General features: G+C 40.3%; 1 protein-coding gene across 5 annotated transcripts; it reads left to right on the top strand.

Moving 5' to 3' along the window:
- The first annotated feature begins 14 nt into the window (after positions 1-14).
- On the top strand, positions 15-26,180 carry dennd5b (DENN/MADD domain containing 5B). 5 transcript variants are annotated; one of them, XM_079454876.1, is made up of 24 exons: positions 212-389; positions 8,556-8,615; positions 10,707-10,816; positions 12,140-12,845; positions 13,208-13,395; positions 14,985-15,560; positions 15,695-15,926; positions 16,937-17,087; positions 17,494-17,587; positions 18,139-18,246; positions 19,025-19,156; positions 19,324-19,476; positions 19,840-19,918; positions 20,026-20,107; positions 20,324-20,452; positions 20,629-20,750; positions 21,102-21,247; positions 21,765-21,806; positions 22,615-22,733; positions 22,825-23,003; positions 23,284-23,366; positions 23,450-23,576; positions 24,065-24,239; positions 24,342-26,180. In XM_079454876.1, the coding sequence occupies exons 1-24, from the start codon at positions 281-283 to the stop codon at positions 24,523-24,525; spliced, it is 4,086 nt and encodes a 1,361-aa protein (XP_079311002.1). In that variant the 5' UTR covers positions 212-280; the 3' UTR covers positions 24,526-26,180. The 5 variants fall into 5 exon arrangements, with proteins under 5 accessions (XP_079310998.1, XP_079310999.1, XP_079311000.1 ...); XM_079454872.1 differs by lacking the exon at positions 18,139-18,246 and having other exon boundaries at positions 15-389; XM_079454873.1 differs by lacking the exons at positions 18,139-18,246; positions 21,765-21,806 and having other exon boundaries at positions 45-389.
- Positions 26,181-26,507: the final 327 nt, after the last annotated feature.

The following is a 26,507-nucleotide window of genomic DNA, read 5'->3' as shown; positions in this document are numbered from 1 at the left end:
CGCGCTCGATTGGTTGAGCGCTATCAGCTGGAGCGCGCGTCAGCGGGTGCGCGCAGGGGTCTCACCGAATCACTCTACAACTCGCAGCCTGCGTAGCAGAAGCTCCTCGGTCCGAATAATCCAAACACAGACCGCGTCCCAACGCTCGCTACACCACATACTAGCGATTCTCGTTTATTAAACCCACGTTTTGTGATTTCGTTTGGCCGGTGACGCCCGGTTATGGAGCTGGGTAGGTCTGCATCATAAGTGCGGACAAAGCGGATCAGCTCAAGCCGAGATGAGTGCCACGATGAGCGGCTCTGGGTCAGCGCCCGGCCGCTTCGCGCATTACTTTATTATATGCGGAATAGACAACGAGACTGGTCTCGAACCAGATGCTTTGGCAGGTAAGAACATCTTTGATTGTTTCGTGCATTGTTGACTGACGATATACACGACACGGCGGATAAAAACACGAGCTGACGTGCACTGATTTCTTATGAGCGCCGCTTGAACCATATTATGATCTTTGTTTGGAAATTGAAGGCTGTTTATTGTATTGCAATCTCTGCGGGTGATTGTTTTATTATGCTTATGTTTTTGTTACTAGGCCTATTTGTTACACAACAATTTCGCTTCAAAGCACGACTAAACTATGGTTATTGTGTAAATCTGTGTGTTTACGTCGGAACCATGTTTAGCGTATTATATAGACCATGTTCAACTTTCGCAAGGTAGCCTATGTGCTCGATCTAATTGGGTAATTCCTGTAACAGCCTTTTAGTATAATGGTGTAATGATTTAGATAAACCAGCTCAATACCTAAACCCATAGTGTCTTCCTGTGCTGTGTGTGAAAGATAATGCATCCAGTTCAGTTATTTAGAAGCTTAGCATCTGCAGAGAGTCTCAAACGTCAATAAGAATCATTATGTATTGATTGTTACTTTTTTTGATGTCCCGTGGTGACACCAAAACCAGTCTAGAAATCTGCGGTTATTGGCTTCATTGGCTTGTTGGCATCCTGGCAGAACAGCTGATATATGCTTTATATGGGCAATAAAGAGATCCCTGGGGGCCTATGGTTAAATTAAATGCAGGTTGGGAAATTGACATGTTGATTGGCTTGAACTATTATTAAACCAGATTATTTAGAATTATTTATAGATACATTATTGTAACATTCTCGAAATATGTAGTTCATTATATTGTGTGTGTGTGTGTGAAAAATACAAACCATAAAAATAAGAACAGAAGGAGAGTTGTTTAAATCGCACATAGGACAAAAGATATACCTCCTTGTGATTTAAGCATTCAGTGTTGTTTCATTGAACAATCACAAGAGGCATCATATGGGTCTCGTAAAAAATGTGCATCTATTTTAGACATTGCCAGCTAGCAGGGTTTTCAAAATATCACTGTGTCTTTAAACAGTTCATTGTGCTGGAAGGATCCACAGGCTGCTAATGTATTGAGCAACCGATGCTGATCATTTCGTTTGGATGGTGCCCACTGTTGTCATTGTGTACCACGCTCGGTGTGACTCAATTCATGCTTGTCGAATAACTTGTTTTGTGAAACTAGCCACACACCTACCGGGAAATATCGTGACATTTTTTAAATGACCCCGAAATTTGTTTCTAATACACTTGTTTTAACAGATCCACCTTTTAAAAACCCGGCACAGTTTAACAGACGCTGCTACTGAACTTTGTGAGGCCCGGAGCTAAGCTGTTGATGCTCTTGTGGATTAGATGTGGTGCTGAGAGGCTGCGTGGGATAAAAATCAGGCTGTTTAGTTTCAAGCACGGGCTCGAATCTCTTTGTTTGTCAAAAATGTGTAAATTAAACCTGGTTACAAGAGCATTTTGGAAATAATCGGTTTATGCAAGTCAGAAAATTATCTTGCCAGTGCAACCTGGAAACACCATCGCCGGATTTGGCACAAGCTTGATTTCGCTTGGAAATGCACTTTTTTATCTTCATCTGCTGTGGAGAGGTCAACTTTTTTTCAGTGTTTAGAAGTGATGATTTAAACTTGTTTTCAACCTAAAACTTAAGCTTGCATTTGTGTTTGTAACATTCCATGCTAAAATTGTGTCCTTTGATGATCATGACTTTCTCATGTCAGGTCAGTCATATACCGCAGATAAAGTTCATCATGATTAAACAGTTTGAGCTTGATAAATTTACCTCCGTGTGTGTCCAGTGTCCTAAAGGATTCGGACATTATCAGCTCAGTGGGTTGCTCAGATAAGCAGTGTAAGCTCTCACTGTTTGCGGCATGGTGAGATGTTCACTAGAGATATCCTGTGTACAACATAACCTTTGTTGAAAATAGTTTGATCCATATCGAGTGTTTTGAAAATCCCCCTCGATCCACCCCGTATCACCTGTGTTTTCTACCCGTCTAGTTTCTAAAGGTTAGCTTTGGTTGCACCTCATGTGAGAAGATGCTCATTTGTAATTCAAACCACTTGAAGATCGAGAGCGAGACATGGTTCTCCGTGATATATTTTTGGCACCGTTTCCTCTGTTCCATTGTTAATACCAGTAATGCACGCTTCCTGCTGGTTACCTCCACGCGTTTCTTCATGACTGAATACGTGCAGTTGGACTCAATAGGCCGAGCTCCCTCCTAGTGCTTTTAGGCATAATCATCACTGCCGTTCACCTTTTTACTATTCTCTTCCATTTACAATCTGTTTCTTGATATAAAGGATTCTTATTAAAATGGGTTAATTGTCAATGGCCATTAATAACACAAACACAGTGTGGCCTCTCAATTGATGTCATTTCAAGTGGCTGTGCCTCTGTTCTGATGAGGTTTATTAAGCAGACGGTTGTCCTCGTTTATCGGAGTCCGATATAAATGTTGTTTTGCTGGCTAGTTTGTAGACCTCTGCAAGGCCAAGGTGATTTGGGAAAAACAAGTTCCACTAATGGTCAGCTTTGTTTTTCTATCTCCTTTATGTTTGCTTTAGAGCTCTGCTCCTTATTTATAGGTCTCTCTGCTCTCATACAATCCATTTGGTTATGGATGTTGGTTGGTTCATGGAAGGCCCTCTAAGCTCTTATATACTAGGCCTAAGGTACGGTATATCCTCTGAGTGGGATAAAAATATAAGCTATAAATATCCCCTCTTGTGTCTTATGTTCTGCCTTTTGAGAGGACACAGTTACTGCAGATTGTGGGAAATTGCTTTGAAGGCAGCCCTCTGTTTTTTCTAGTCGTGTTTACAAATAGTTAGAACTAAATATAAAAACACATATATTTTGTGTTTTTAAGGATGTTGCAATGTAGGTTTAGAAATGCATGGTGCATTTTTATGTGCCCTAAAGGTAAACATTGCCAACACAAATGTATTCGCAGCCTAACTGTCTTCCCCTAAAATCTTAATTTTTGACACATGTGCTTGCAGCTGTTTTTTGTTTTAACGCTCCAGCGATCACAGCACTCAAAATCTGTTTTCGGTTTCTTACAAAACATTCTGCACCTGCCGACCTCGATCAAGTTCTTGGATTGCCCTGATGTTCCACATGTCAATAAAAGAGCTTTGTAAAACGACAAACAAAACCGCTTTGTAGGAAGATGTTTCTATCTTTGAGCTTTTGGCTCGTCTCCATGGTTCACACCTCAGTCGAAAGAGCGGTTTTCTCTCTTGAATTGCTTTCGTTTACTGTGGATTTGACACCTTGAAATGGTCATTAACAGGGTACGATAGTGTTTGGTCCTCTTTAGGTTAGACCTGTTGATATGGAGTAGTTGTGTTTGAAGAACTGCATCGGCTCCATTAGATTTTTATAGCATCCAGCTTTTAACAAGTACTTTGGCAAACAAGATGCTGATGGAAACATTTTACACTGCCGGCAATGTAGCTGCCATCAGTGGGCAGTTATGCAAGTATGTTCATACATTAAGTGCATAGATATTCAGTCTTCGGAATCGGGATGACAGAAACGGGTATTTCATTTTTTTTTGGTCAAATGTATACCCAGTTGCTGTGTAGGTCACTTGGCCAAATAAATGTCATTAAAAAAACTGGTAACTCCATATCAAATCACCACATCTCTGTTTCTCATCGCTATAAAGTCCCAGTTATACTTTATTTTCAGTGTTCATGGCTTTCAAGTGTCTAGTGCATACTTTGGTGACTAAACGAAAGACAACATGAATACTATGGGTTTCAATATAAGATTATGTTCAGGCAGCCTATTGTTATTAGAGAAGTTGAGCTGACAGCTTCCGTAAAGAAAATATTTTTTAACATTTGTGCTCCTTAACCATCTTCCTGTTGTTCTCAACATATCATAAAAAGGATTCTTCCTGATTGTGCTCGACTTAGTACTTTGCGTAGAGGAACGTCTACATTCATCACGTGAATGTTGGTTCCACCGATCCAAGAAGTGACACACACCTGTTAAAGCAATAGAGATTGAATAGAGATTTGTAAACAAGCTACAAGAATCCCAACCAAAGTTTCTACTCTGAGGCTTTAAAAATAAAACTAGACAGGACTTCGGAAACCTGGGCTGCATTGTTACACTACGGCTGCATGGCGACGTGTCTCCGCTCATTGTATGTCATTGGCCTGCTCCTATTGTGATGGGGACAGAGACCCTAGGCAGTAGTGGACAGCCACAAAGGGACACTGGAGGGCTGATTCCTGAGCCATCTGTCTGTGAGCAACAGCCTGAACGTGGGGACAATGACTATGCTAATTCGGCAACACCTCCATGACTTCTCATGGGTTAGAGTCCTATAGGCCTGAATTGGGGGGGAACGGGTAAAACGGCAGAGCTGTGTAGCGGCGGCCCAATCCTCTTACTCTGTCCTTTCTTTGTCTCCCCCTTGGGCTATTAATGTATTTTTATCGGTAATGTTTTGCTGGTTTGACATTAAAGTGGCGTTCGAAAAGACGCTTGATAAATTCTAGTTTTTTATTTTCTAAGCTGTTCAGAGTTGGTGGAAGGGGATTCTGTAAGCTTGTTAGTTTAATCTACTCAAGAGTTTCAAGGCAACTGTGTAATCTGCCTCGCTCTGATCTCAAGTGTGGTTCAGGGCTGCATAAAACGGCATCACAGGAGTATGTCTAACATAATTTCATATACTATGAATCTAAACCAATGGGTGTTAATTTAAACATTTAGAGGTATTAAAATGGTCTCGCATCAGGATTAACCCTTAGATTTAAACCACATTACCAAAACGTTTATGCAATTTATAATAGGGCAACGTATTACTAGCATTTTTTAAAGTCAAATTGCGACTGAAGGAATCCCCAAAACTTCATTCAAATGTGTTTAAAACATAAATCAATTAGAAAATAATACACATCATTGTATGTTTTTATTATTTTTGTTTTATATGTATACTCTTGTCATCTCTTTAAAGCTACTTCCTTTATTTATTATGAACAACTAAGAGAACACAATTCCTTTGAGTGAGTGTTTTTGGGCCTGTCCATTGTTGTTTGATGAACATTATAAACTGAGATCTTTTCATTCTGCTTCGTTGATTGTGATGTAGTTTTGTGTTTAAATGTCCATTTCAGAGTAAGAAGGGGTTTTAGTTTAGTATTTTGGGCTCTGACTCCCTGGGCGCCCGCATATCTCAAACAACATGCGAGACCTGAAGGCTTTTAGGTGATTATTCTTCATGAAAGCTGCATTGATACACGTTTTTAATCAGCGACTCGTAAATAAATAGGGTTTGACGTTATGTTTAAAGTTATTAGAGAGCTTTATACAAACGTATAGTGCTTAAAGTTGAAAGGCATGTTTCCGGCATTAGCTTCACATGCGTTCAATACACTCAACACATTTCGTTATATTTGCTGTTTTGTACCTTAGCCGGGGACATTCTTGTATTCTTCAGGCGGAAAATCATATTTGTTTCATTTGCAAGATTGAGCACGTTTGCTCTGTCGGTCCTTCCACTTCATCATAGCATTACATGCGCCCGTTACACCCGTGCATTACGTTATAGGGGACTCATAGAGAACAGTTGAAGGAGGAGAGACGGAAATTAGTGTATATAACATTTATGCGCATAAAATATATAAAACGCAAACATTCTATATTGATCAGTGTGGCATTTGCACCGGTGCGATCATTAAGAAAAACTTGTCGCATTGGCAGTTAAAGTAGTCACAATTTTGACCATTTAGTTGCAGTTTGAGTTATTTTACAAGCGCATAAATCCAGTTACGTAATGTCTTTACCTCCATGCGCTGCTGTCATTTAATAGATTGAAGTATGGGTAGGACATTTCAACTTCATTTAAATGTGACCGTTGTAACAATACAAGGAGCATGTAAAGTACGCTTGACATTTTAATAGTGAACCTAAAATGTTTTTATTATGCAATTGTTTTATAGAAATAGGAATTCGAGTGAAGGGATGGATGCAGCTCTGCATGTCTGATAGACAGCCTGCTTCTTGTGACCGGTTATATAGGACAAAGGGGCTACTGGTCTTGATGGACAGTCATCTGTGTATGTCTGTATGTCCTGTGTGTGTCTGTTGTGTATAATTGAGACAGACTGAGGCCGTGAATCGGTCATGTTGACTTTGTTCCTTGACTAACCTCCAACTCATCAGTAACCTCTGTCCTTAGATAAGCCTTGACACACCACGTGACAATTTGATTCCAGCGATGCATGTTTAGTTCAGATATGAGTATTTAAATGTTTTGGTATTTTCTGGTTATTTGTACTTCCATTAGTGAGGATTATACTCACTATTTGGGTAGCTGACATGGCCGTTACTATTTCTATACATAAGGTAGAAGTGTTTTCTGAATGCATTATGGGAGGTTGGAGGATATGACCTAGCACGTTTTTATAAGTTTGTTTTATTTTTATTCCCAAAGTCCAAAAATTCCACATGCTTACGATAGTTTGGGATTTATATACAGTAGCTGTTTGTTTGTCTGTTTGTTTCTCGAGCGCTCACAGTTTTTCATTGCTGTTTGAACTTCGACCTGAATGTCTGCAACAGGCCAGCATGAATTATCTCCCCAAGTCCCTATGTGATTTGTGCCTGTTTGTGTTTGTTTACATTTGTGTTTGCGCTATTGAGTTGGTTCCTTAAGGTTATCCAAAGTCCCTATGCTGTAAAACTCTCTTATAATACAGACTCTCTTACAATAACACATAGGAATTATTAATAAAGTCAAATTTCTCATCAAACATGTAAGATTAAGACTATTGCTTCCGGCTCTCTGAGAATAGAGTTATTTCCACAAATCAGTTAATGTAGATGCAGAGCTCTTCTTGCATCCAGGTGTAATGTGGAGACTTCGACAGGCCAGAACGTGTTGTATACTATGCTCCAGCTTAAGCAGATGTGTCGTCATGTCTCTGACAGCAGAGCTGAGCTTGTGCTGACATCCCAAACCCTGAAGGGAAAGGACCCCTGTTTTGTGCTCACAATGTGCCCGTTCAGCACTGAAAACACACACACACACACACACACACACACACACACACAAATCGTGTGTAGCACGGGCTCAGTTACGTAACGCAGTCGAGGATGGACAAAGGCTCTGTAAAAGACATTGTGTGCTGTCTTCCATCAGCACTTTTAAGATAAATGGTGCTCCGGTGCAAGGGCAGTGATTTTGCTCTATATCACACCCAATCATATTGATGTACCTATGGGTTCAAACCAAGGGCTTATTTGTGCAGTTCTGTTTTACACATTTGCAAAAAATGAGCGGATAAAAGCTTTACAAAAAATAAAACACTGCACTGTACTTCAAAAACTGTGAAATACAATGCCATGTTTTCTTTCATTCATTAAACGCAGTCATGGTGCTGTTGAAAAGTGAAATAAGGTGTTATTTAAATGATGACTATAGCAGGTGTTGGGATAAGTTATGACGTCAGGGAAGATTGCATGGTTTATATTCATTCGGTGATGACACGTGTTCATAACACAAGCAAACACGGGCTGAGTCATCCTGTAAGTACAGTAGCAAAACACAGCAGCAGTTTCCTTCTGTGTCGGTGAATACCAGTCTACACAGAGAAACTTAAAGCTGTTCTTAGGACCCCCATTTAGGACCTCAAATGTCTTAAATAATACCTGACGCGTGAAACTTAAACACACAATTGGACACAAACTTACTCCCATTTATATTATATTAAGCGTTCAAGGCTCAATCGAAGATGTCTTGCAGCCAGGCAGGAATATAATCAGTGGAGATTGGTTGCGCTTGAATGCATTTGTGTGAGCAGATGTAGATTTCCCTTAATAATTCACCTCGCCGTGTTCTTCTAACACCCACCGATAAGATATTTTGTGTTTGCTTGCTTGCTGGTCACGCATAACATAATGTCTCACTCCCAGCAGAGATCACATCCCACAGTCAAGCTGTACTCGACAAACCAGCGGTGTCTCACTTCACCTCCATCACTGCACAGCCTGTAAAATGACACGCTGTCTGTGTCACAATGCCATTGCTGTTGGATTCAGTCATGCATCGGTTTTTGTTTGCGTCTCCATTTCTGTGTCTTGTTTGACATTTTGCTTTTTCGTTTGTCTGTTTGTGTGTTTGTACCACCTCAGCTTTGTACCAATGGCTAGAGGCCGATCGGCAGGGCAAGGACCCAGCAGCCGTGGCAGCAGGTAAACATCATCTTTAACCACCTCATTGCAAAACTTTAACATCCTCTTCAATCCTTCATCCTTGGTTTTCATCTCATAAGGCTTATGTCTATGCTTGCGTATTGTTTTCCTCCGTCTGCATGCTTTTTTTTCAAAGGAATAGATGATTTTTTTACAATCTTTTTTACATGCTTTTTGCGTGTCTGTGAGATTTGCATATGCTCAAGCTTTGATATTCTGCTGGAAATATTCTTTTGTGTAAAAAGAAGACTGATTTCGAGTTCTTTTGAACTCTCCACCCCTTCTTGTCCCTGAAACGTGGGTCCTTCACCTCTTAGCTTTTTTTAAATCATTTTCTGTTTCCCTGCAACAGTGACTTTCCTTCCTTATTTTTCTGTTGTTCTCCTACTAGTTCATGGGATCTTTCTCTCGCTCTCGCTCTCGCTCTCTCTCTCTCTCTCTCTCTCTCTCTCTCTCTCTCGTATTTTGAAGCCCTCAGACTCTTCTCTGCAATAAAGGCCTTTAGTAAATTCTCGTCCTTCCTGTTAGTTAATGCCCCGGGCTTTGGGGCAGCACTCCTGCCAAAACACTGCCAAATCCCCACACAGCACAGACTCGGGCCAGAAATAATATGTGTGAAAACTGAAATTATTTGGGCTGTGTTGTTTATTATTTTTTATTATTATTATTATTATTTACTTAAACTATATCTTAACACTGCTGCACCCTTCCGCCCCGGCGTTATCTTGCATCTGATTATCGTAGCATCACTTATTGCAGTAGGCATGAGAAAACAAACAAGACAACTAAGATGAAGAGATATTGTGAGAGTGTTTATTCCACAACCCTTTTATTAAAATCTCTCCTTGGATACTAATCCTACACGTCACTGTCGGCTCCTGTAATCTGTGCTGTTGGGTTTTCACACGGGTGTGTTCCAATATCTGTTCATGCCTCCTTGTGTTTTGCTGTCACAGCGATGCCGTTTCATCTAACACAGCAGCCTGCCGGAGACACGGTAGATGTACCGAGCCAAAAAGCTGTAATTGTTTTGAGCAAACTGTTGCGTTCTTGGAAATGCGGAGTGAAATAGGGTTAGGCTTGGTTCACACGCACACATACAAATGTGTTTATTGATCTATGGGGCCACATTGGGAGATGCTCAAACCTGTCAATAATAGAAGTGTCAAAAATGTATGACATGTATGAAATAAGCATTCTGTAAGAAATAAAGCAGGGGTGATACATTTACTTTAGAGGTTATTAACTTAAAGTATATATGTATAATGGATTATAAAAGTTTGAATGGATTATTTATGCCTTGTAATGCACATTATAATGTCTCATGAATAATTGTAAATTTATACATTATAACACTTATCAATTCATTGTTACACTTCACATTTTGATTTTGGTCATAATTCTTTACAACAACAATACAAAACACATTATGATTATAATGCATCATACCATTTAATAACCGTTAATAATGCATTAAACCTTTTTTGTACCTCTTTTCCTGGTGGTGTAAGATGACGGCTAAATATGGCAACTTTTTGACATTGACACCATGTACATTTGGTTACTTTTAGATGGTTTTGTAAGGTTGAAACGTTTGTTTTCATGAAATGAGGATAAATGCAAAATATGAACATCCCAGTTCAACCCAACATGTGTATGTGAGTATGTCCGTATTGAGATTGGAGAGCGAGGAGTCATGCTCTGATAAACTCTCATTGACAGGTGTCGTATCTGGGTCACGTTTACACTGCAAATACAGGGGGATTACTCTATCCAGCATACCTGAAAGAGCTGTGGAAATGATTTCCTGAACTAATTTCCTGTCACACACAGTAGTGTGTATTCAAACAAATATATGATATTAAACCAGACAAATGAGTCCTCCGTTTTCAAAAATGTATCATTTTGTAATGTAATGTAAACATTTATCAGCGAGATTAAGACGCGTGACAGCACTGTTTGTATTTACGGCCCCCTCCGCACTCATCATACCATAGTTGCTTTTGCATTGTAAAGCTTTTGAATAATGTATTAGTCAATGTCCTTGCCTTTCTCCTCATTCATTTGTCTTGTTCAATTCTGTATCTTTAGGGGAAAACTTTGATCAGAGCCCTTTGAAAAGGACCTTTAAATCCAAAGTGTTAGCACACTACCCAGAGAACATCGAGTGCAACCCATTCGACCAAGATGCTGTTAATATGGTGAGTCACCTGCAAATCTTGAAATTACGTCCAACTATGACACTTGATTCAGTTTGAGTGATTTATTTATTACATTATAATTAAAAAAATTACAGGTTGGTTAATAATGACAAAACAACTATACATACATTTTCCCTGAAAGTCCCTGAAAATATTACAATAATATAATAATAGTTATCACATTAGTCTCTACATTCCAAAATATATTCAAGCATATGGGGACTTTAGTTTTTTTTTGTTTTGTGCATTTAGTATTTATCTAATGTTCATGCCGGCGTGCAAAGACTTGTGAAACTTTTTACAATATCAAACACATCTAAACTTGTTTTATGTTCTCAAAACAAAATATTCCCAGACACAGTCTTACTCTTTCTCACATTAATCATGTGTGTTATGTCGCAATCTGCATTGATTCACAACGTCAAACATACACAAGCACACACTCGCTCTCTCTGTGGTCGCATGCTGTGATCGGACGGGTGGCTTGTGTTTCCGTCCCAGAGTGTTCAGAGGTAACGAAAACCTCTGACCTGTCGATCCCGTGCCGCAAGGTCATTTCTTCCACCAGTGGCGTAAACGGAAGCTTGGCAGTAGTGAGTTCAGCATCAATTATTCAACCCAAGCTCTCTGCTTACGTCGGCATGGAAACTGCTCATTGTGCGTGTCCTCGATCTGTAAAAGAATACCAGGAGTGCGCAGCATCGCCAGTTGCGATGCCGTCATGCTTTTTACCATAAAAACTGAATGAGGCTTCCTGTTTATTCATTTCTCAAGGTTAGTTCTGATTGGTAGGGTCTCATACGTAAAACAATGCACCAGAGCAGTGCACGCAGCACAAGTTCTCTGAAACAGACTGCAAATAGTCCATTTTTGTTCTCTGCCTGTTGTGGCCTGGATGAAATCTCTGCATGGGTCCATTAGTCTTATTAATGTGTACAGTTCAAATCGGGTTGAGCGTGTGAAATCCACTTGGTGTTAAACAATTTTTTTTCTCCTATTTAACCATTTAAATAACCAAAAGATAAGGAGCCAACGTTGTTGTCATCTTTTGTATTATATAATGTTTTTATTCTTTATTATTTATATTGATGTTTGTTTGTTTGTCCCTTTAAAGGGACAGTTCACCCAAAAATTAAAAAATGATAATAATAATTTACTCACCCTTAAGTGTCAAAAGCTAATTTTCCCATTATGGTAGTCAATGGTGGCCTAAAACTTGACAGTTGAATTACTTAAATCTATTTGTAGTCTTTTGTGTAAATGGGTAGTATTATGAAATAATGCAGTTATTTTACCCATGTGTCTCATTCTCTCTGTCTACAGCTCTGCATGCCAAAAGGCCTGTCCTTCCGAACGCAACGTGACAGTCGCGCCCCACAGTTCCACTCTTTCATCATCACCAGAGAAGATGGTTCTCGCACTTACGGTTTCGTCCACACCTTCTACGAGGAGGTCACCAGCCCTCAGATCTGCTCTGCCATGCAGGCGCTACACCAGATGCACCAAGCAGAGCACAAGGCATCTGCCCATAACTGTCCTTCCTCATCTTCTTCATCTTCATCGTCTAGTATGGACTCTTTAGCCAGCAGCCTGGAGGACGTCGAGTCTCCTTCCTCCTCGCATGGAAACCGCAGAAGTTGCGGATGCTCCAGCGAAGGTTACGACTCCCTCCGCGACACTCTGTATGTGTCAAAAGCGGAGTGTCTGATCACGCCTATGCCATTTATGCACGCGTGTAAACGCTTCCTTTCGCAGCTCCACCGTGCCGTCACCTCCGGTCAACCACCACCGCTCCCTTTGGAGAGCTACATTTACAACATACTCTATGAAGTACCCTTACCTCCACCCGGACGATCTTTAAAGTTCCACGGTGTGTATGAACCCATCCTGTGCCAGAGGCCCGGTGTCGGGGAGTTGCCATTGGCTGATTTCCCGATGGGTGAGGCCTTCCGGTTGTTGGGGGTGGAAAATCTGGTGCAGGTTTTCACCTGCGTCCTTCTGGAGATGCAGATCCTTCTGTATTCACAGGGTAAGAAACCTAGAGAAAGATATAATGGTAAAAAATATAATGCTTTGTGGCATCTTTTCGGTATCATTCAAGGTTCAAAATGTAATTTTTGTCACACTTGAGATCAGATAGTTGAAGAAAAAGGTTTGGTGTAAAATAATACCTGTTAACCTTAAAATTGTATTTTGTTTTTTAAACATTGGCAAATGCAAGTGAACATTTGCTTGGGCCATTAAATAAATTTGAGTCAGCAGTTATGATGCATGGTTTGAAATACAATGTAGTCTGGCCTTGAATATAATTTGGTCTGGCTATTACAAAAATAATTTAGGAGAGAGAAATTAAAGTTCATGCTTTTTGTCTTTTTCCCATTGCACGTATAGACTACCAGAGGCTCATGGTGGTCGCGGAGGGAATCACAACGTTACTGTTTCCCTTCCAATGGCAGCATGTGTATGTGCCCATCCTTCCCGCTTCTCTGCTGCACTTCCTGGATGCCCCTGTACCCTACCTCATGGGCCTGCAGTCCAAAGAGGGCACAGACCGCTCCAAACTGGAGCTGCCTCAAGAGGTGACACGCACTCACTAAAGCATGTTCACATGCACAAACCCGCACACATACCCCGCACTTAAAAACACATTCACATCCTTTATCTCAGCGTTACAGTCTACTTGCCGGATGCATCCAGCAATATACGGTTTAAAGCAGCTGGAGGCTGCCCTCATGGCTTAGAATAGCTGTTGTTTTTAAGCAATATATGGTTTCATAGTAGAGCCCCCAGGGACACAGCAGCATCTGCACTCTGCTTTTTGGGTTCTATTGATGTGTTACTTGGTGACATTTTTTGTATCCGAATTCTTAGTAGGGGAGAATTATTCACGGTTTATCTGGATGCTCAAATTCTCTAGCGACGCTTTTCCAGATCCTCGTCCCCAAATCCCATTCTCTCTAACTCTAGATGCAGATTCCCTGTTTTGTATTCTCTTTGAAGTCATGCTGACCCAGAAAAACACGTGTGATGACGAAAAGTAACAAGAGACGGCATCTGTAAAAATCACTTTTAGGAAAAGTCACACTGACATTTACTGACATTATTCTAGTTCTTGTTCATCGCCTGTGTCCTTAAGGGCACGGAGATCTGATCACAAAAAATTATATTAGTATTCAACGATAGTCATAGTCTGGTTTGGGTGTATATGCTACTCCGACGTGTATTTGAGCGATAACGCATGCAAACTCATTTATGTCACAAACCGGACCAGTGACTTCTGCTGCTTTAAATATGAATATGTATCAGTTATGTTCCTGTGATCAACTTGAGGTGACAGATACACCAGATGTTTCAAGGCCGAATGATAAAAGAAAACTAATGTTACATTTGCATCAGCACCATTTGTGATTTTATTTACTATTTTTATGATGTCCTGACTACGAGAGGTTTTTCTAACATCGAGGCATGTTTTAGCAGCTTTGCACCAAAATATAAGCTAGGTCAAACATCACCCACACATTCACACACTGGCCTAAGTGCCCTATGACAGGCTGTCAGCATTGATACCTGGCAGAATGGACAGTTCTGCTTCTTGCTTGACTGATTTATTTTTACAGCAACAAGGTCGGACGTACGTGCACCACACCACTCACTCGAGGGCATTTTGACTGCATGAGAACTGCATGTGACAATAGTCTCACACACACACACAGTTAATGCATTGATTTAACCCAGTTCCAAATATTGCCATTGTATTTGTGACACTGGGTTAGTGCGTGTTTGTCACTGTAATTTTCCAGAATGCATTTGTGTTTGTTTTGGGCTTGTGCACCGTTTGGCACATTACAATGGATTTGGCAGCGTATGGTTAAGATCATTACGTCGGATTATGTTTTTGAACCGAGGTCGAGATTGTATGCCGATGTGAGTATTTTGGTTTGTAAGGCATACAGACACAACACATGTTTCATTATGTTGCCCATTAACATATTTATTGTGTATTATACTTGCAAATGGTCTCTGCAAGTTGAACTATAATTAAACAAAAAGCTAAGATGAGCAGCCTGGTGACACGTTTAAAAGCATGTTGTAGAGCCTAACTTGTGTTCGTGAAATTGTGAGGACTTAACTGCATAATGTTAATTCTGTCGTTCCCTGTACTCCACAGGCAAACCTTTGCTTCGTCGATATCGATAACCACTGCATCGAGCTGCCCGAAGATTTCCCTCAGTTCCCCAACAAGACTGAGTTCATACAAGAACTGAGTGAGGTGTTGCTTAGTTTTGGACTGTCTCCAGATGGAGGCAACGCCTCTCCTGCTCCTCCTGCTACCACACAGACCTCCACACTAGAAACGGACCTGAAGAGCACGTCCCTGAGCGAGCTCGATGATGACCGAAGGAACGGAAACCTTGGAGGTGAAGCCCTGGATGTCTTGGAGCTTCTTCAAGGCAACCCAACGCTGGAGCGTCTGCAAGCTCTGGCCAAGAGGACTGGGGTGAAAGTGGCCCGTTTGGAGGCGTTGGCTGCGGGGCAGAAGGCCATTGGAGAGGAGGGTGTGGGAGGAAGATCTCCCGCAGAGGAAGAGGAGCTGCGGAATGCAAAATTGAGCGTGCAGTTGAGGGAGGTGTTTGCCGCACGCTTTGCAACAATGTTTGCAGACTACGAGTCGTTTGTGATCCAGAACTCTCCAGATCTGGAGTCCTGGCTGACCAACAGAGAGCAGATGCATAACTTTGACAAGGTGACTGGCTTCATTCAAGTAGAATAATGATTGTTGCAATGTACTCTGGGATTGCCTTAACTGTGAAAGAAACATGTGATGCTTTTTTAGAAATTAGGCAAAGATTTAAGTTTGATCCTTTCATTTTTCTGTAGGCCTCCTTCCTGTCGGACCAGCCTGAACCATACTTGCCCTTCCTGTCCCATTTCATCGAAACGCAAATGTTCGCCACCTTCATCGACAATAAGATAATCTCTCAGTGGGAAGAGAAAGAGACCCTTCTACGAGTGTTTGATGGACGCATCGAGAAGGCTCGCCTTTACAATGTTCGGGCCCCAAGCCTGCGATCCTCTGTCTACCAGAAATGCACTTTCCTCAAAGAGTCTGGTAAGAAACCTGTAGCATGACTGGAATGAGATCACAATATTCACTAGGTTGAGATTTAGATTTTCTACTGGTTGGTGTCCGCCATAGATTTTGATTTACTATAGGTTTGTGTTCACTACAGAATTCGATTTACTATAGGTTGAGATAAACTAAACAGTATAGTCAATTCCAATCTATAATGAACATCTGAACCTTTAGTAAATCTAATCTAATGATATTCACTTGGTTGAGATTTAGATTTACTACAGGTTGGTGTTCACTATAGAATTAGACTTACTATATTAAACTAAACCGTGACATTTACGGTATATTAGATTAACGATAGGTTGATGTAGTCACTATAGGTTAAGGTATTCACTATAGATTGAGGTATTGACTGAGATATTCACTTGTAGTTGTTGCTGAGCTTTTTTCTATCCGCTTGTCCACAGAACGCGTTCCCATTATGAAATGATGGTTATTCTCCTAGTCATAGCTAACAATTGTGCTTTTCTATTTTAATGAGGCCTATAGAAAAAGAATAGCTGCTGCTTATGTGGCCCAATGATTAGAGAGCGTGAGAGCTCAAGAGGGAGGGTAGGTTCCACGGAGCCGTATGAAGAAAGAGAGGGAGCGTAAGTGTGTAATAAGAGGTTTCAATACGAGCAGATGAGGACAGAATAAAAGAACTGAAGATCGTGTTCTCGAGTGAGTCATATAAATGAAGCGCTTTTTTTGAAAGAACTGGAGGCTGGCGCCGTGCTGTGCCATCTTGGGAAGCCTCTCTCTGTTTGTCCACTGTATGTTGTGTGCGCGTCTCTTTTTCTAAGCACTCAGCCCTCAACCATTGTTAGGTCAATAACCCCTTGTCAAAATAAAGGTTGCTGCTGTTCTGGGTTGAAAAAAGTGCTCCTGAAGTGGCACGCCATCAACGGATGCTTTTTGAAATATGTTTGGCATCAAAATAATACTGTGATATCAAAATGGTTGTGTCACCTATTAAAAGTGTGTACATTTTTCCTTTTTTACAGCCCAGGCTATAGAGCAACGACTGAAGAAGATCGACCACACGGCTATCCACCCTCACCTGCTTAATATGAAGATCGGACAAGGAAAGTACCAACAGGGCTTTTTCCCCAAACTGCAGGCAGATGTGCTCGCATCAGGGCCCACCAGCAACAAGTGAGTCCCTTGTTTTTAATCAAAACAATATTTTTAATGATGCCTATTTGCACAAATTATGACGGCCCATTAATATGTTTAGGTTTACACTTTGATCTCTAGCCTTCCGGGTTGCAAACTACTTTTGTTAAAGTAATTGTCTAAATGGTTCAGGAAAATGTGTATTTAAATCAAAGTAGTCACTTTGTGACTTAAAAGGGGTACTTTAGGGTTAAATACTTAAACTTATAAAGCTTTCATCAAACATTTAACGTGTTTGGATGAATTTAAGGACGTCTCATTTACATTCATTCATTAGGAAAACACATTTATCCAGTGTGACTTTGGAGAGCATTTAACATTTTGTCTGAGAGAATTTAACGTTTTGTATCCAAGTGTATGACGTGAATCGAAATCATTTCTTCAGCAGGTGGTCCAGTCGCACGTGCTCAACACAGCGCCGAGTGGACCGACACAGACAACAGAATGAACATTTTGTCCTAGACAATGACCTCAAAGAGGTGAATCATTATTAAATTTTTTAATTCCCCTTGTCTGTTTATCTTATCATCCTGTTTTGCTTTTAATTTGGTTTGGATTCAATTTCCTCCATGATTCAGTCTTTCATTCAGTTTTTATTATACTGTTTACTTGCAAAAAATTCTCATTGTCAAACGTTGGTATAAAATTCTGCTTGATTGACGGAAATAATAAAAACAGTTATTATGATTCAGTTGTGACATTAATAGCAAATCTTTATAAATCTAAGTGCTGACAGCTGATTTCTGAAGCCTGAATCGCATGCGACAGTCTCAAGAGCTCCCAAGTGATTTTCATCAAATTTGACTTGTAAATGAATCGGCTGAATCGTGTCCTGTGAAAACACCTCTTAGGCTTTTGTTTCTATTTCCTGATTTCTCCGTTGTTTTGAGCTTGCATTTCTTTTAAAGCATGTTTTAAGTTTTGTCTGACTGTGTCGCATTCGTGCGCACGCTGCCTCTTTTCTTTTCTTTCCATTCTTCACCTTTTGTGTGTTTGTCTGGATGCTGTGGGGTGTACCACCTCACGGCAGATGGAGGGGTGTTTGCTCCTGCAGAACTCTATGGCTTTCTGGGAATGGGATAAGGCGCCACCCCTGCCTGTTAAACCGCCCAAAAAATCCTTCTCTGCTTGCTGTCTGGTATGTGGAGGCCTGTTGACTCGAAAAAATTTTAACATGCCCGTAACAAACTAGCCCACCAGCCCCCCTTCCCCAGCTCCAAATTCCTTGAAGCTCCGCTGTCAGACACAGTGACCATTTGATCTCTTCTGCACTCAGCCCTGCCGGACTCCTCCCATACGCTCCCGTAAACCCCACAACCTCACAAACCCCACAACAAAGACTACAGTCCCTGTCAACCTCTTTGCTGTGTGATTGAATTTTATTTCCTCTCGTACCCGTTTGCAGCTGTTTTCCTGTAAAACAAAACTCTCTGAAGCTTTAAAGAGCTTTTATTGAACACTTTTGCAGTATTTTCTTATCCTTTAAAAAGTTGTTCACTTTAGGATTTGTCCATGTTCAGTGTTACGTCTTGCACCAATAATAATTTTTTTTTGACCTTTTCTGGAACTAAGAAATATGCTGTTTTTACTATTGTACTTTTAAGACATCTATATAATTGATAACCTCTATGTGAAGCAAGTATTTACAGTCCGGCAATATATGTGAACACGGTGGTGGTTTGAATCACTCCACACATTCATTTCCAGTGTGTTTTCTTATAATGAGAGTAATTTAATAATGTTTTTGTCGATAAACCATTCCTGCTAAGATTTACTATTTTAAAGAGATTTTAATATGGACTTTTTCAATGAAACTATATACCCTCTTCCATCCAAAGCAAAGCCATGGGAGTTGCGAATTGATTCTGGGAAAACAGAGAGTGTGTTTAGACTTCTTTCATGTTTTTGATCTGCAGAAGTATATGCCGGAGGCCCGTAACCTGGGGAAGAACCTGAGACAACCTAAACTATCAGACCTCTCCCCTGCGGTCATCGCTCAGACCAACTGGAAGTTTGTGGAGGGCTTACTGAAAGAATGCAAGATGAAGGTCAGCATATGTTTAACTGGGATACAAACACACAAATCAAAGTACTGTGGTTTTGTTCGTTTGTTTGTTCGGCTCGCTCGTCTCATGGATTAAAGACATTTTAGAGGGAATTAAGTTCAGTATGTCCAACGTGACTGAATTTTAATTGTTTATCGATGGGTTTTCAGACCAAGCGCATGCTGGTGGAGAAGATGGGGAGAGAGGCTGTTGAACTGGGTCATGGAGAAGCAAACATCACAGGCCTGGAGGAAAACACACTCATAGCCAGCCTATGTGACCTACTGGAGAGAATATGGAGTCATGGTCTGCAGGTCAAACAGGTGCGTTTCAACACTCCCCTATTGGTCAACCACAGTGTTAGCCATTTACGTATATATACTGTATGCCCGATGGTTTGGGGATAGTTCAACCAAAAATACATATTCTGTCATTAATTCTTGTCATATTTATTCTTTCTTCTGAGGACAAAAACGAAGATATTTTGAGAAATGTCTTTGTGGTTTTGTGTCCCACAATTGAAGTCTGTGTGGGTCCAGTGTTTGTTTACCAACGTTCTTGAAAATATCTTCTTTTGTGTTCTGCAGAAGAAATTCATATAGGTTTGGAATGACTTATATTTTTGGGTATGTTGACCCTAATAAAAATAAAAACTCAAATATATTTGCTGTCATATTCCTTTATAGGGGAAGTCTGCATTGTGGTCTCATTTATTGCACTACCAGGCAAGAGAAGAGACGAACGAACTGCAGTCAGAGTCTCCAGGTAAATATCTCTCTTGGTCTCTTTATCTCTATCTCTCTCTCACTCACTAAGCAGCACCCCAACAAAATATTGAAAATTAAATCTCATGTGTCCCCTTTACTCTGCAGTTGCTAATGTGCAGGAAAAACGCAAGTCCGAGTCCAGCATCAGCCTTCCTGCGTTACGCGTATCAGTCATACAGGATATGAGGTAACTTTGTTGCCTGAGGACAATTCAGTGGTGTTAACAGTAGCGCACAAACAGGGGGTTTGACTGTATAAAAATGTATAAATGATGCTGATGTTCTAGTAGTTGACGAAAGAATATCAATGTTACACCCACAATGTTTTGTTACTTGTGGCCTTGCAACCCACATACGGTCCATCACAAGGTTTTGCTCTCTCTTTCTTGCTCGCTCCAACTCAGACACATTCAGAGCATGGGGGAGATTAAAACCGATGTAGGTCGAGCACGTGCATGGATCCGTCTGTCTCTGGAGAAGAAACTACTTTCCCAGCATCTGAAACAGCTGCTGTCTAACCAGACTTTAACAAAGTACACATCCACCCACTTCCAATCTACACATACACATATACACACACCTGCAGACCCAGATACACATATATACAAACAAAAGGACGCTTGTATGTTCTGAATCATGCAAATAAGCACACAAATACTGATTTGATGGTTGGTATGCACCTGTTAACAAGTATGCGATGCTCCCGCAGGAAGCTGTATAAACGTTACGCCTTCTTGCGTTGCGAAGAGGAGAAAGAGCAGTTCCTATTTCATCTCTTGAGCCTGAACGCAGTGGACTACTTCTGTTTTACCAGCGTCTTCACCACTATAGGTATGTTCCTGAAAAAGACACACACACAGCTGTCTCTATACATCATATACAGCTTTTGTGTATGACACACTCCTTTAATTTTGGTTTAATTGATGGGCTGAGGTATAGTGAAATTATTATTCGTTTTGCATTTTATTTAAATATATTTTCAAACAATCTTAAAAAAAAGATTCCTTTTGTAAATTCACCTTGTGCCTTTAACAACTTGCCTTCTTGCCAAACCTCACCCTCTGAAGTATAACAGCCAACTTGATGTTAGCAAACCCAAACATATCAAATGATTTACATGTTTTTAGTGCCATTACTTCATAAAAGAAAATGCATGTTTACATATTATATCTTCCCCCCAAGTGATTCCATACCGGGCTGTCATCATTCCCATCAAGAAGCTCAGTAACACCATGACAACGTCGAACCCCTGGCTGTGCGTATCTGGCGAGCTAGGTGACTCCGGCGTCCGGCAAATCACGAAGAACGTTCTGGAAATGACGTTTGATGTGAGTCCCATGACATCATGCAAAATCTGTGTTCACAGCTGAAACAGAGACAGCAGATTTATTTTCACTATTGCACACATTTTTATCTTCCTGTGGGACTGCAACAGTTCATATTTCCTGCTGTTCTCAGAAATGATCACACTTCTTTTCGACCATCTTCTAAATGCGCTGTCTTATGGAAATTCGACATTTGGCTATATACAGTAAATTATTATGCATAAATATGTTTTTTGCATTATGACTGACTTTTTGCAGCAATACTCCTTTTTCAATCATGGATCCAGTCATTTACATATTTCATGTAATTGCATTATCGCCATCCTATATTTTTTCCACATTTTTTCTTTGATTCTCATTACTGTCATACAATACATTTACTACCATAAACAAACTTGCATTTATATTACAGAAATGATGAAATTTTGTGGGAGTTGATCCTTGAGGGGAGCCAATCACTGCCATTTGTCTTGCTGTCAATCACCAATCATGTTCTAACTCATTCTGTGTCCTCTCACAGTCTGCCTTTAGGCCTCACACGCACTTCTCCATCGCCTTCAAGGTTAGGCGCACATCCCTCCATTTTATCTTTCCTTCTCTCTCCAAACATCTCATCCACAATTTTTCAGCTCCTCCGTTCAGAGAGATCTCCTCTTTTGTATTCTTTGGGTTCCTCTTTAGCTTTCAATTTTGTAATATGACTGACATGCACATTTGGGGAAAACACCATTTTTTTATTTAAATATCATTTACTTTTTATAAAATTGTAGAGTAATAACTATACAGGCTTACCAAACAACCCCTCCCAGTCTTGCGTTTAAATAAACATTGGCCCGGTTTCACAGACACGGCTTAAGCCTATCTATGCCTTAGATATTATGTCGCTTTTATAAAAATATCTAAGAAGAATACAGTACTGGTGCACATCTCGAGACAAAACAATGGCACTGATATATTAAGACATTTCTGCAAGTTATATTTTAGTTAAGACGGGTCACGCAATCCTTTTAGTCTGGGACTAGCCCTAAGCCTTGTCTGTGAAACCGGGCCATTGAGAACTACCTTCAACTATTCTGAATTTGAACGCAAATGGGGGTGTGGCTATTTTTTGGTTTTCTTACAGCAGCTTTGACATCATGAGATTAAGCATAAATAGCTAACAAACCTTCCCTGAATGTGTTTTAAAGCCCTGAGTCTTGGTTTGTTTAAATGTTCGGTCTAAACCTATTATATGGCATAGTGCACACTTTCCTTGTGTTTCTACTTTTCACTTTCCAAACGCAGCTCACGCGGGGTTATTGATCACTTACCGAGAGTCACTCCGTGTTTCTGACATTTCTATCTATCTGTGTTGCATGTTTGTCTTACAGTGTCAGAATCTCGGAAAGCTGACAACAGTGCAGCTGGGTCACGATAACTCGGGCTTGCTCGCCAAGTGGCTGGTGGATTGTGTCATGGTTCGCAACGAGATTACAGGACACACATACAAGTACGACCCACTCTTATCTCTTGAATCCCATCCTTCATTCTCTCTCCCTCCGTTTATGGTTTCCAAGTTATTCACTTCGTATCACTTCCAGGTTCCCTTGCGGTAGGTGGCTGGGCAAGGGAGTGGATGACGGCAGTCTCGAGCGTGTTCTGATTGGTGAATTGCTTGTCCAGTGCAACGACGACGATGGGGGGCGAACTCCGCCGCTTCAGCGCTCGCCGTCACAGATCCGACGAATCAGCATCACGTCTCTTACTGCCCGTGGCAACAGTAAGTTCTGATTTAGGTTCTTATACATTTCAGGTTAAAGGGATAATTCACACAATAATGGAAACGTGGTCATCTTTTATTTATGTCACTCCAAACCTGTATAAGAAGATATTTGAGAAGTGCGCAGTGGTTTTGTGTCCATAGAGTGGATGTCAATAGGACCCAATTTTGTAGTCAGTTTGCGAGGTTTATAAACTGAGCTACATTCACTTCAAACATTTAACTGAGAATTCTGTTTGTGTATTATGCTATTTCTCACTAAACATCCTTCTTACTCTAGAACCAACCATAGTTCAAATACAGGAATCTATTGGTGAAGCAGTAAACAACATTATAAAGCATTTCCACAAACCAGAGAAAGAGGTGAGGATGACATCAAATATATCAATATTGTCTCAACATGATTTCTGTAATTTTTTTAACACTCCACCCATCTTTTGTTCCAGAGGGGCAGTTTGACGATCCTTATGTGTGGAGAAGGTGGTCTTGTTTGGGCGCTGGAGCAATTCTTTCATCATGGATTCCGTACGGCTCGACTCTTTCAGAAAAACGTCTTTGTGTGGGACTTCTACGGTAAGTTCATCCTGAATGTGTGATTCTTGTTGGGTAAACTTAGTTCAAATGTGTGGGTAGACTGATTTCTGTCCAAGTTAATATGAAATTGAAGTTTCAGTTAAAGTTTATTAATCCAATTGGCATTACTGTGTTTTTCCAAGTGGCAAAAATCACAAAACTGTCTTAACAGTATTTTATACGATTTAAACTCAATATTATCATAGTTCATGTGATGTTGTTTCAAGCAGAACATCTTGGAAGAACATCAACTTGTTAGGAAATAAATCCCTAGCTTAGTTGAGGACACAGTGGCCAACTGAGGATTTTTTATGTGCTTTGGGTCCCTCTAATGGAGACATTGAAGAATGCCACAAATATTTTTGAAGCAAAAGCAATTGCATTTAATGTTATTATTGTTACATGGTGTTCAAAACTGAAAACATTCATATGACTAGGTAAATATTTTGTTTCGTAAAGACTGTATCTCATGAATGTATTTCATACAGAAAGGGTAGTGGCGTTCATGGTGAATGCAGATCATATTGGAGACATACAGGAGACACCCGAGCCTCTAAGTCTGACCTGTGAATCTTTGTGTCGCTACGTCAATGCCATTAACAACATGCCACGCAGCATCGGCAAGGATGGCAAGTTCCAGCTGCTAGTTTGCCTTGGAGCAAGGTAAGATGACACGCTAACTCAAAACGTACTCTTAAATGAAATGAATCATGTGAAATGGAGATCAAAATATACCCACGCTCATGTATATCTCACTCTGTACAGAGACCGATTGCTGCCGCAGTGGCTCCCTCTACTGGCTGAATCCCCCGTCATCACACGCATGTATGAAGAGAACGCATTAATGAGAGACAAGCTCACAGTCAGCTCTCTTGTCGAAGTCCTGCAGACACTCCATGACTTCCACATCACACTTGAGACCTCCCTTACCAAAAGCTTTGAACTTTAACTTGCTGAGGTCAAATTCAGCTCCATGTTCTTGCATCTCGGCTCCTGTGCTGCCACCTTCTGCGCCAAAGCATCCCCAAAAATGACCGCGTGTAGTGTCTGGGGGAAGGATGGAGGTCTTATAGACGCTTTCTTATCTGACCGTCTCCCACGTCCCCAAAGACACTCTGAACTTCATAAAAGTGTTTTGTAGCAGTTTGGGGAGTTTCACGAAAACAGTGTTGAGAAGAATTGTTGAATTTGTGTGGATTTTGCATTCGTGTCTGTGGTCTTTCTCACGATCCCCTGGTCTGCGAGCGTGTGCGACGATGTAGTCACGCTGTCTAGTGCTTCTGCTTCATCACGTGCCATCTTTAGACCACGCTGCGGGAGACGTGTTTTTGTCAAAAAGCATTTGTGAGCATATTACTGCTGAATTCTCGTTTACTGACAGATTATGTCCTATATGTTCAATAATGGTTTTATTAGAATTCAGAAGGCAACTATACGTCATAAACTCCGACGTCAAGTATTATATGACTTGAATTTTAATCTGTAAATTGAATTTAAACTGATAAACAAATGGCTGGGTGTTAATATTTAGCGAAGGTTGCCACAACAGAGCCATGAAGAGTCAAAACCTGGGTGTCAGTTTGTAAACATTCTCAAATTAAGTTTCAGGAAAAATGGACATTCCAACTTGATGTGAATTGCAGTATGTCTGCGAGTATTGTGTGTGCGTGTGCGAAGATGTTTATTTTGCCAATGAGTATTAACTTCATAAATATTTTTATTTAAAAAAACACTGGAAGTCAACACAGAGCAATAAGACGCCTAATTTTAACCCTGTTTGTTGCCATCCTTATTATTGTTCAATCGAGTACACTTAAAGAGTAAAAGCAATTACTTTAGGGGGCTTTATGAAATATATAAGTCCTACATACCACTCATTGAAGGTCTGTGAAATGTATTGTATGACGTTGTACATCTCTGTGTAATTATTGCACGTCTCTTTAAAATCACCTGTGGTATAAATAACCCTGTTTATGTTCTTTTGATGCACCTGTTAAAGAGAAATTATACGTAAGACGTTAAATTGTTACGGTTTATGTAGCGGTTTTCATTGTTCTGTAATGTTACTTGAGTTTTGCTTTTAACAGGACTCTTAGCATTTAAGAGCTGTATGTGCGTGCCACTAGCACGTATTCAACCTGTGTGTTTTATTTCTTTTATGATGTATTTATTTCTTGACACATACTTGCGTTACACTGTTTGATTGATGGATTATAAACATAGTTTTGGGCTGAGTTATGCAGTAATCCGAGACTGGATCAAGGATTTATTTTAGTAAAATGACAAATGTGTGTTAAAAATGTGTATATTATTGGAAAAGGGCATCCTCTAAATTGAGATATCGGGAAGCCACATCAACCGTTTGTTTCTGGTTTTGATGCATGCTACATGTTTTAGATCTTAAAGAAGCACTGTTGCTGTCAATTTGTTCATCGTTCTTTACGTCCTGCTCAAGAATCATTCCATTCTGGTTCACTTTTTTTCCGTATGAGTGCTTTTTCCTCTCATCAATCATATTGTCAAAGCTCCCTGTGTGTAAAGTGGGTTTCTCCATCGGTTCTGTTGTTTATATTTAACTCAAATTAAAATTGCTCAGTACATCTATACTTTTGTCATCTCCGAACGCTTTGTTTTGAGCAGCATTTTTTGCAGACACTTTCTGATATACAACTTACGAAGGCATGCTCAAGCAAGCATGTTGGGTATTCCAGAACGGAAAAGTCTTGGATTAAATTCTGCTATGAAGAGGTCTTCATGGAAAGTTATTTTTGGTTTAGGGCCATGATAAAGGCATCCATGACACACATTTTAAACTTACATTTAGTCATTAAGCAGACGCTTTTATCCAAAGCGACTTACACAGTCATATGTCATATATATTACATCACAGATGTCAAAAATACATCTAGTGTCAAAAATAAGTGTCTAAAA

This window comes from Barbatula barbatula (assembly GCF_947034865.1).
Source record: "Barbatula barbatula genome assembly, chromosome: 4".
Lineage (NCBI taxonomy): Eukaryota > Metazoa > Chordata > Actinopteri > Cypriniformes > Nemacheilidae > Barbatula > Barbatula barbatula.
This window is presented reverse-complemented; position numbering and strand designations above follow the sequence as displayed.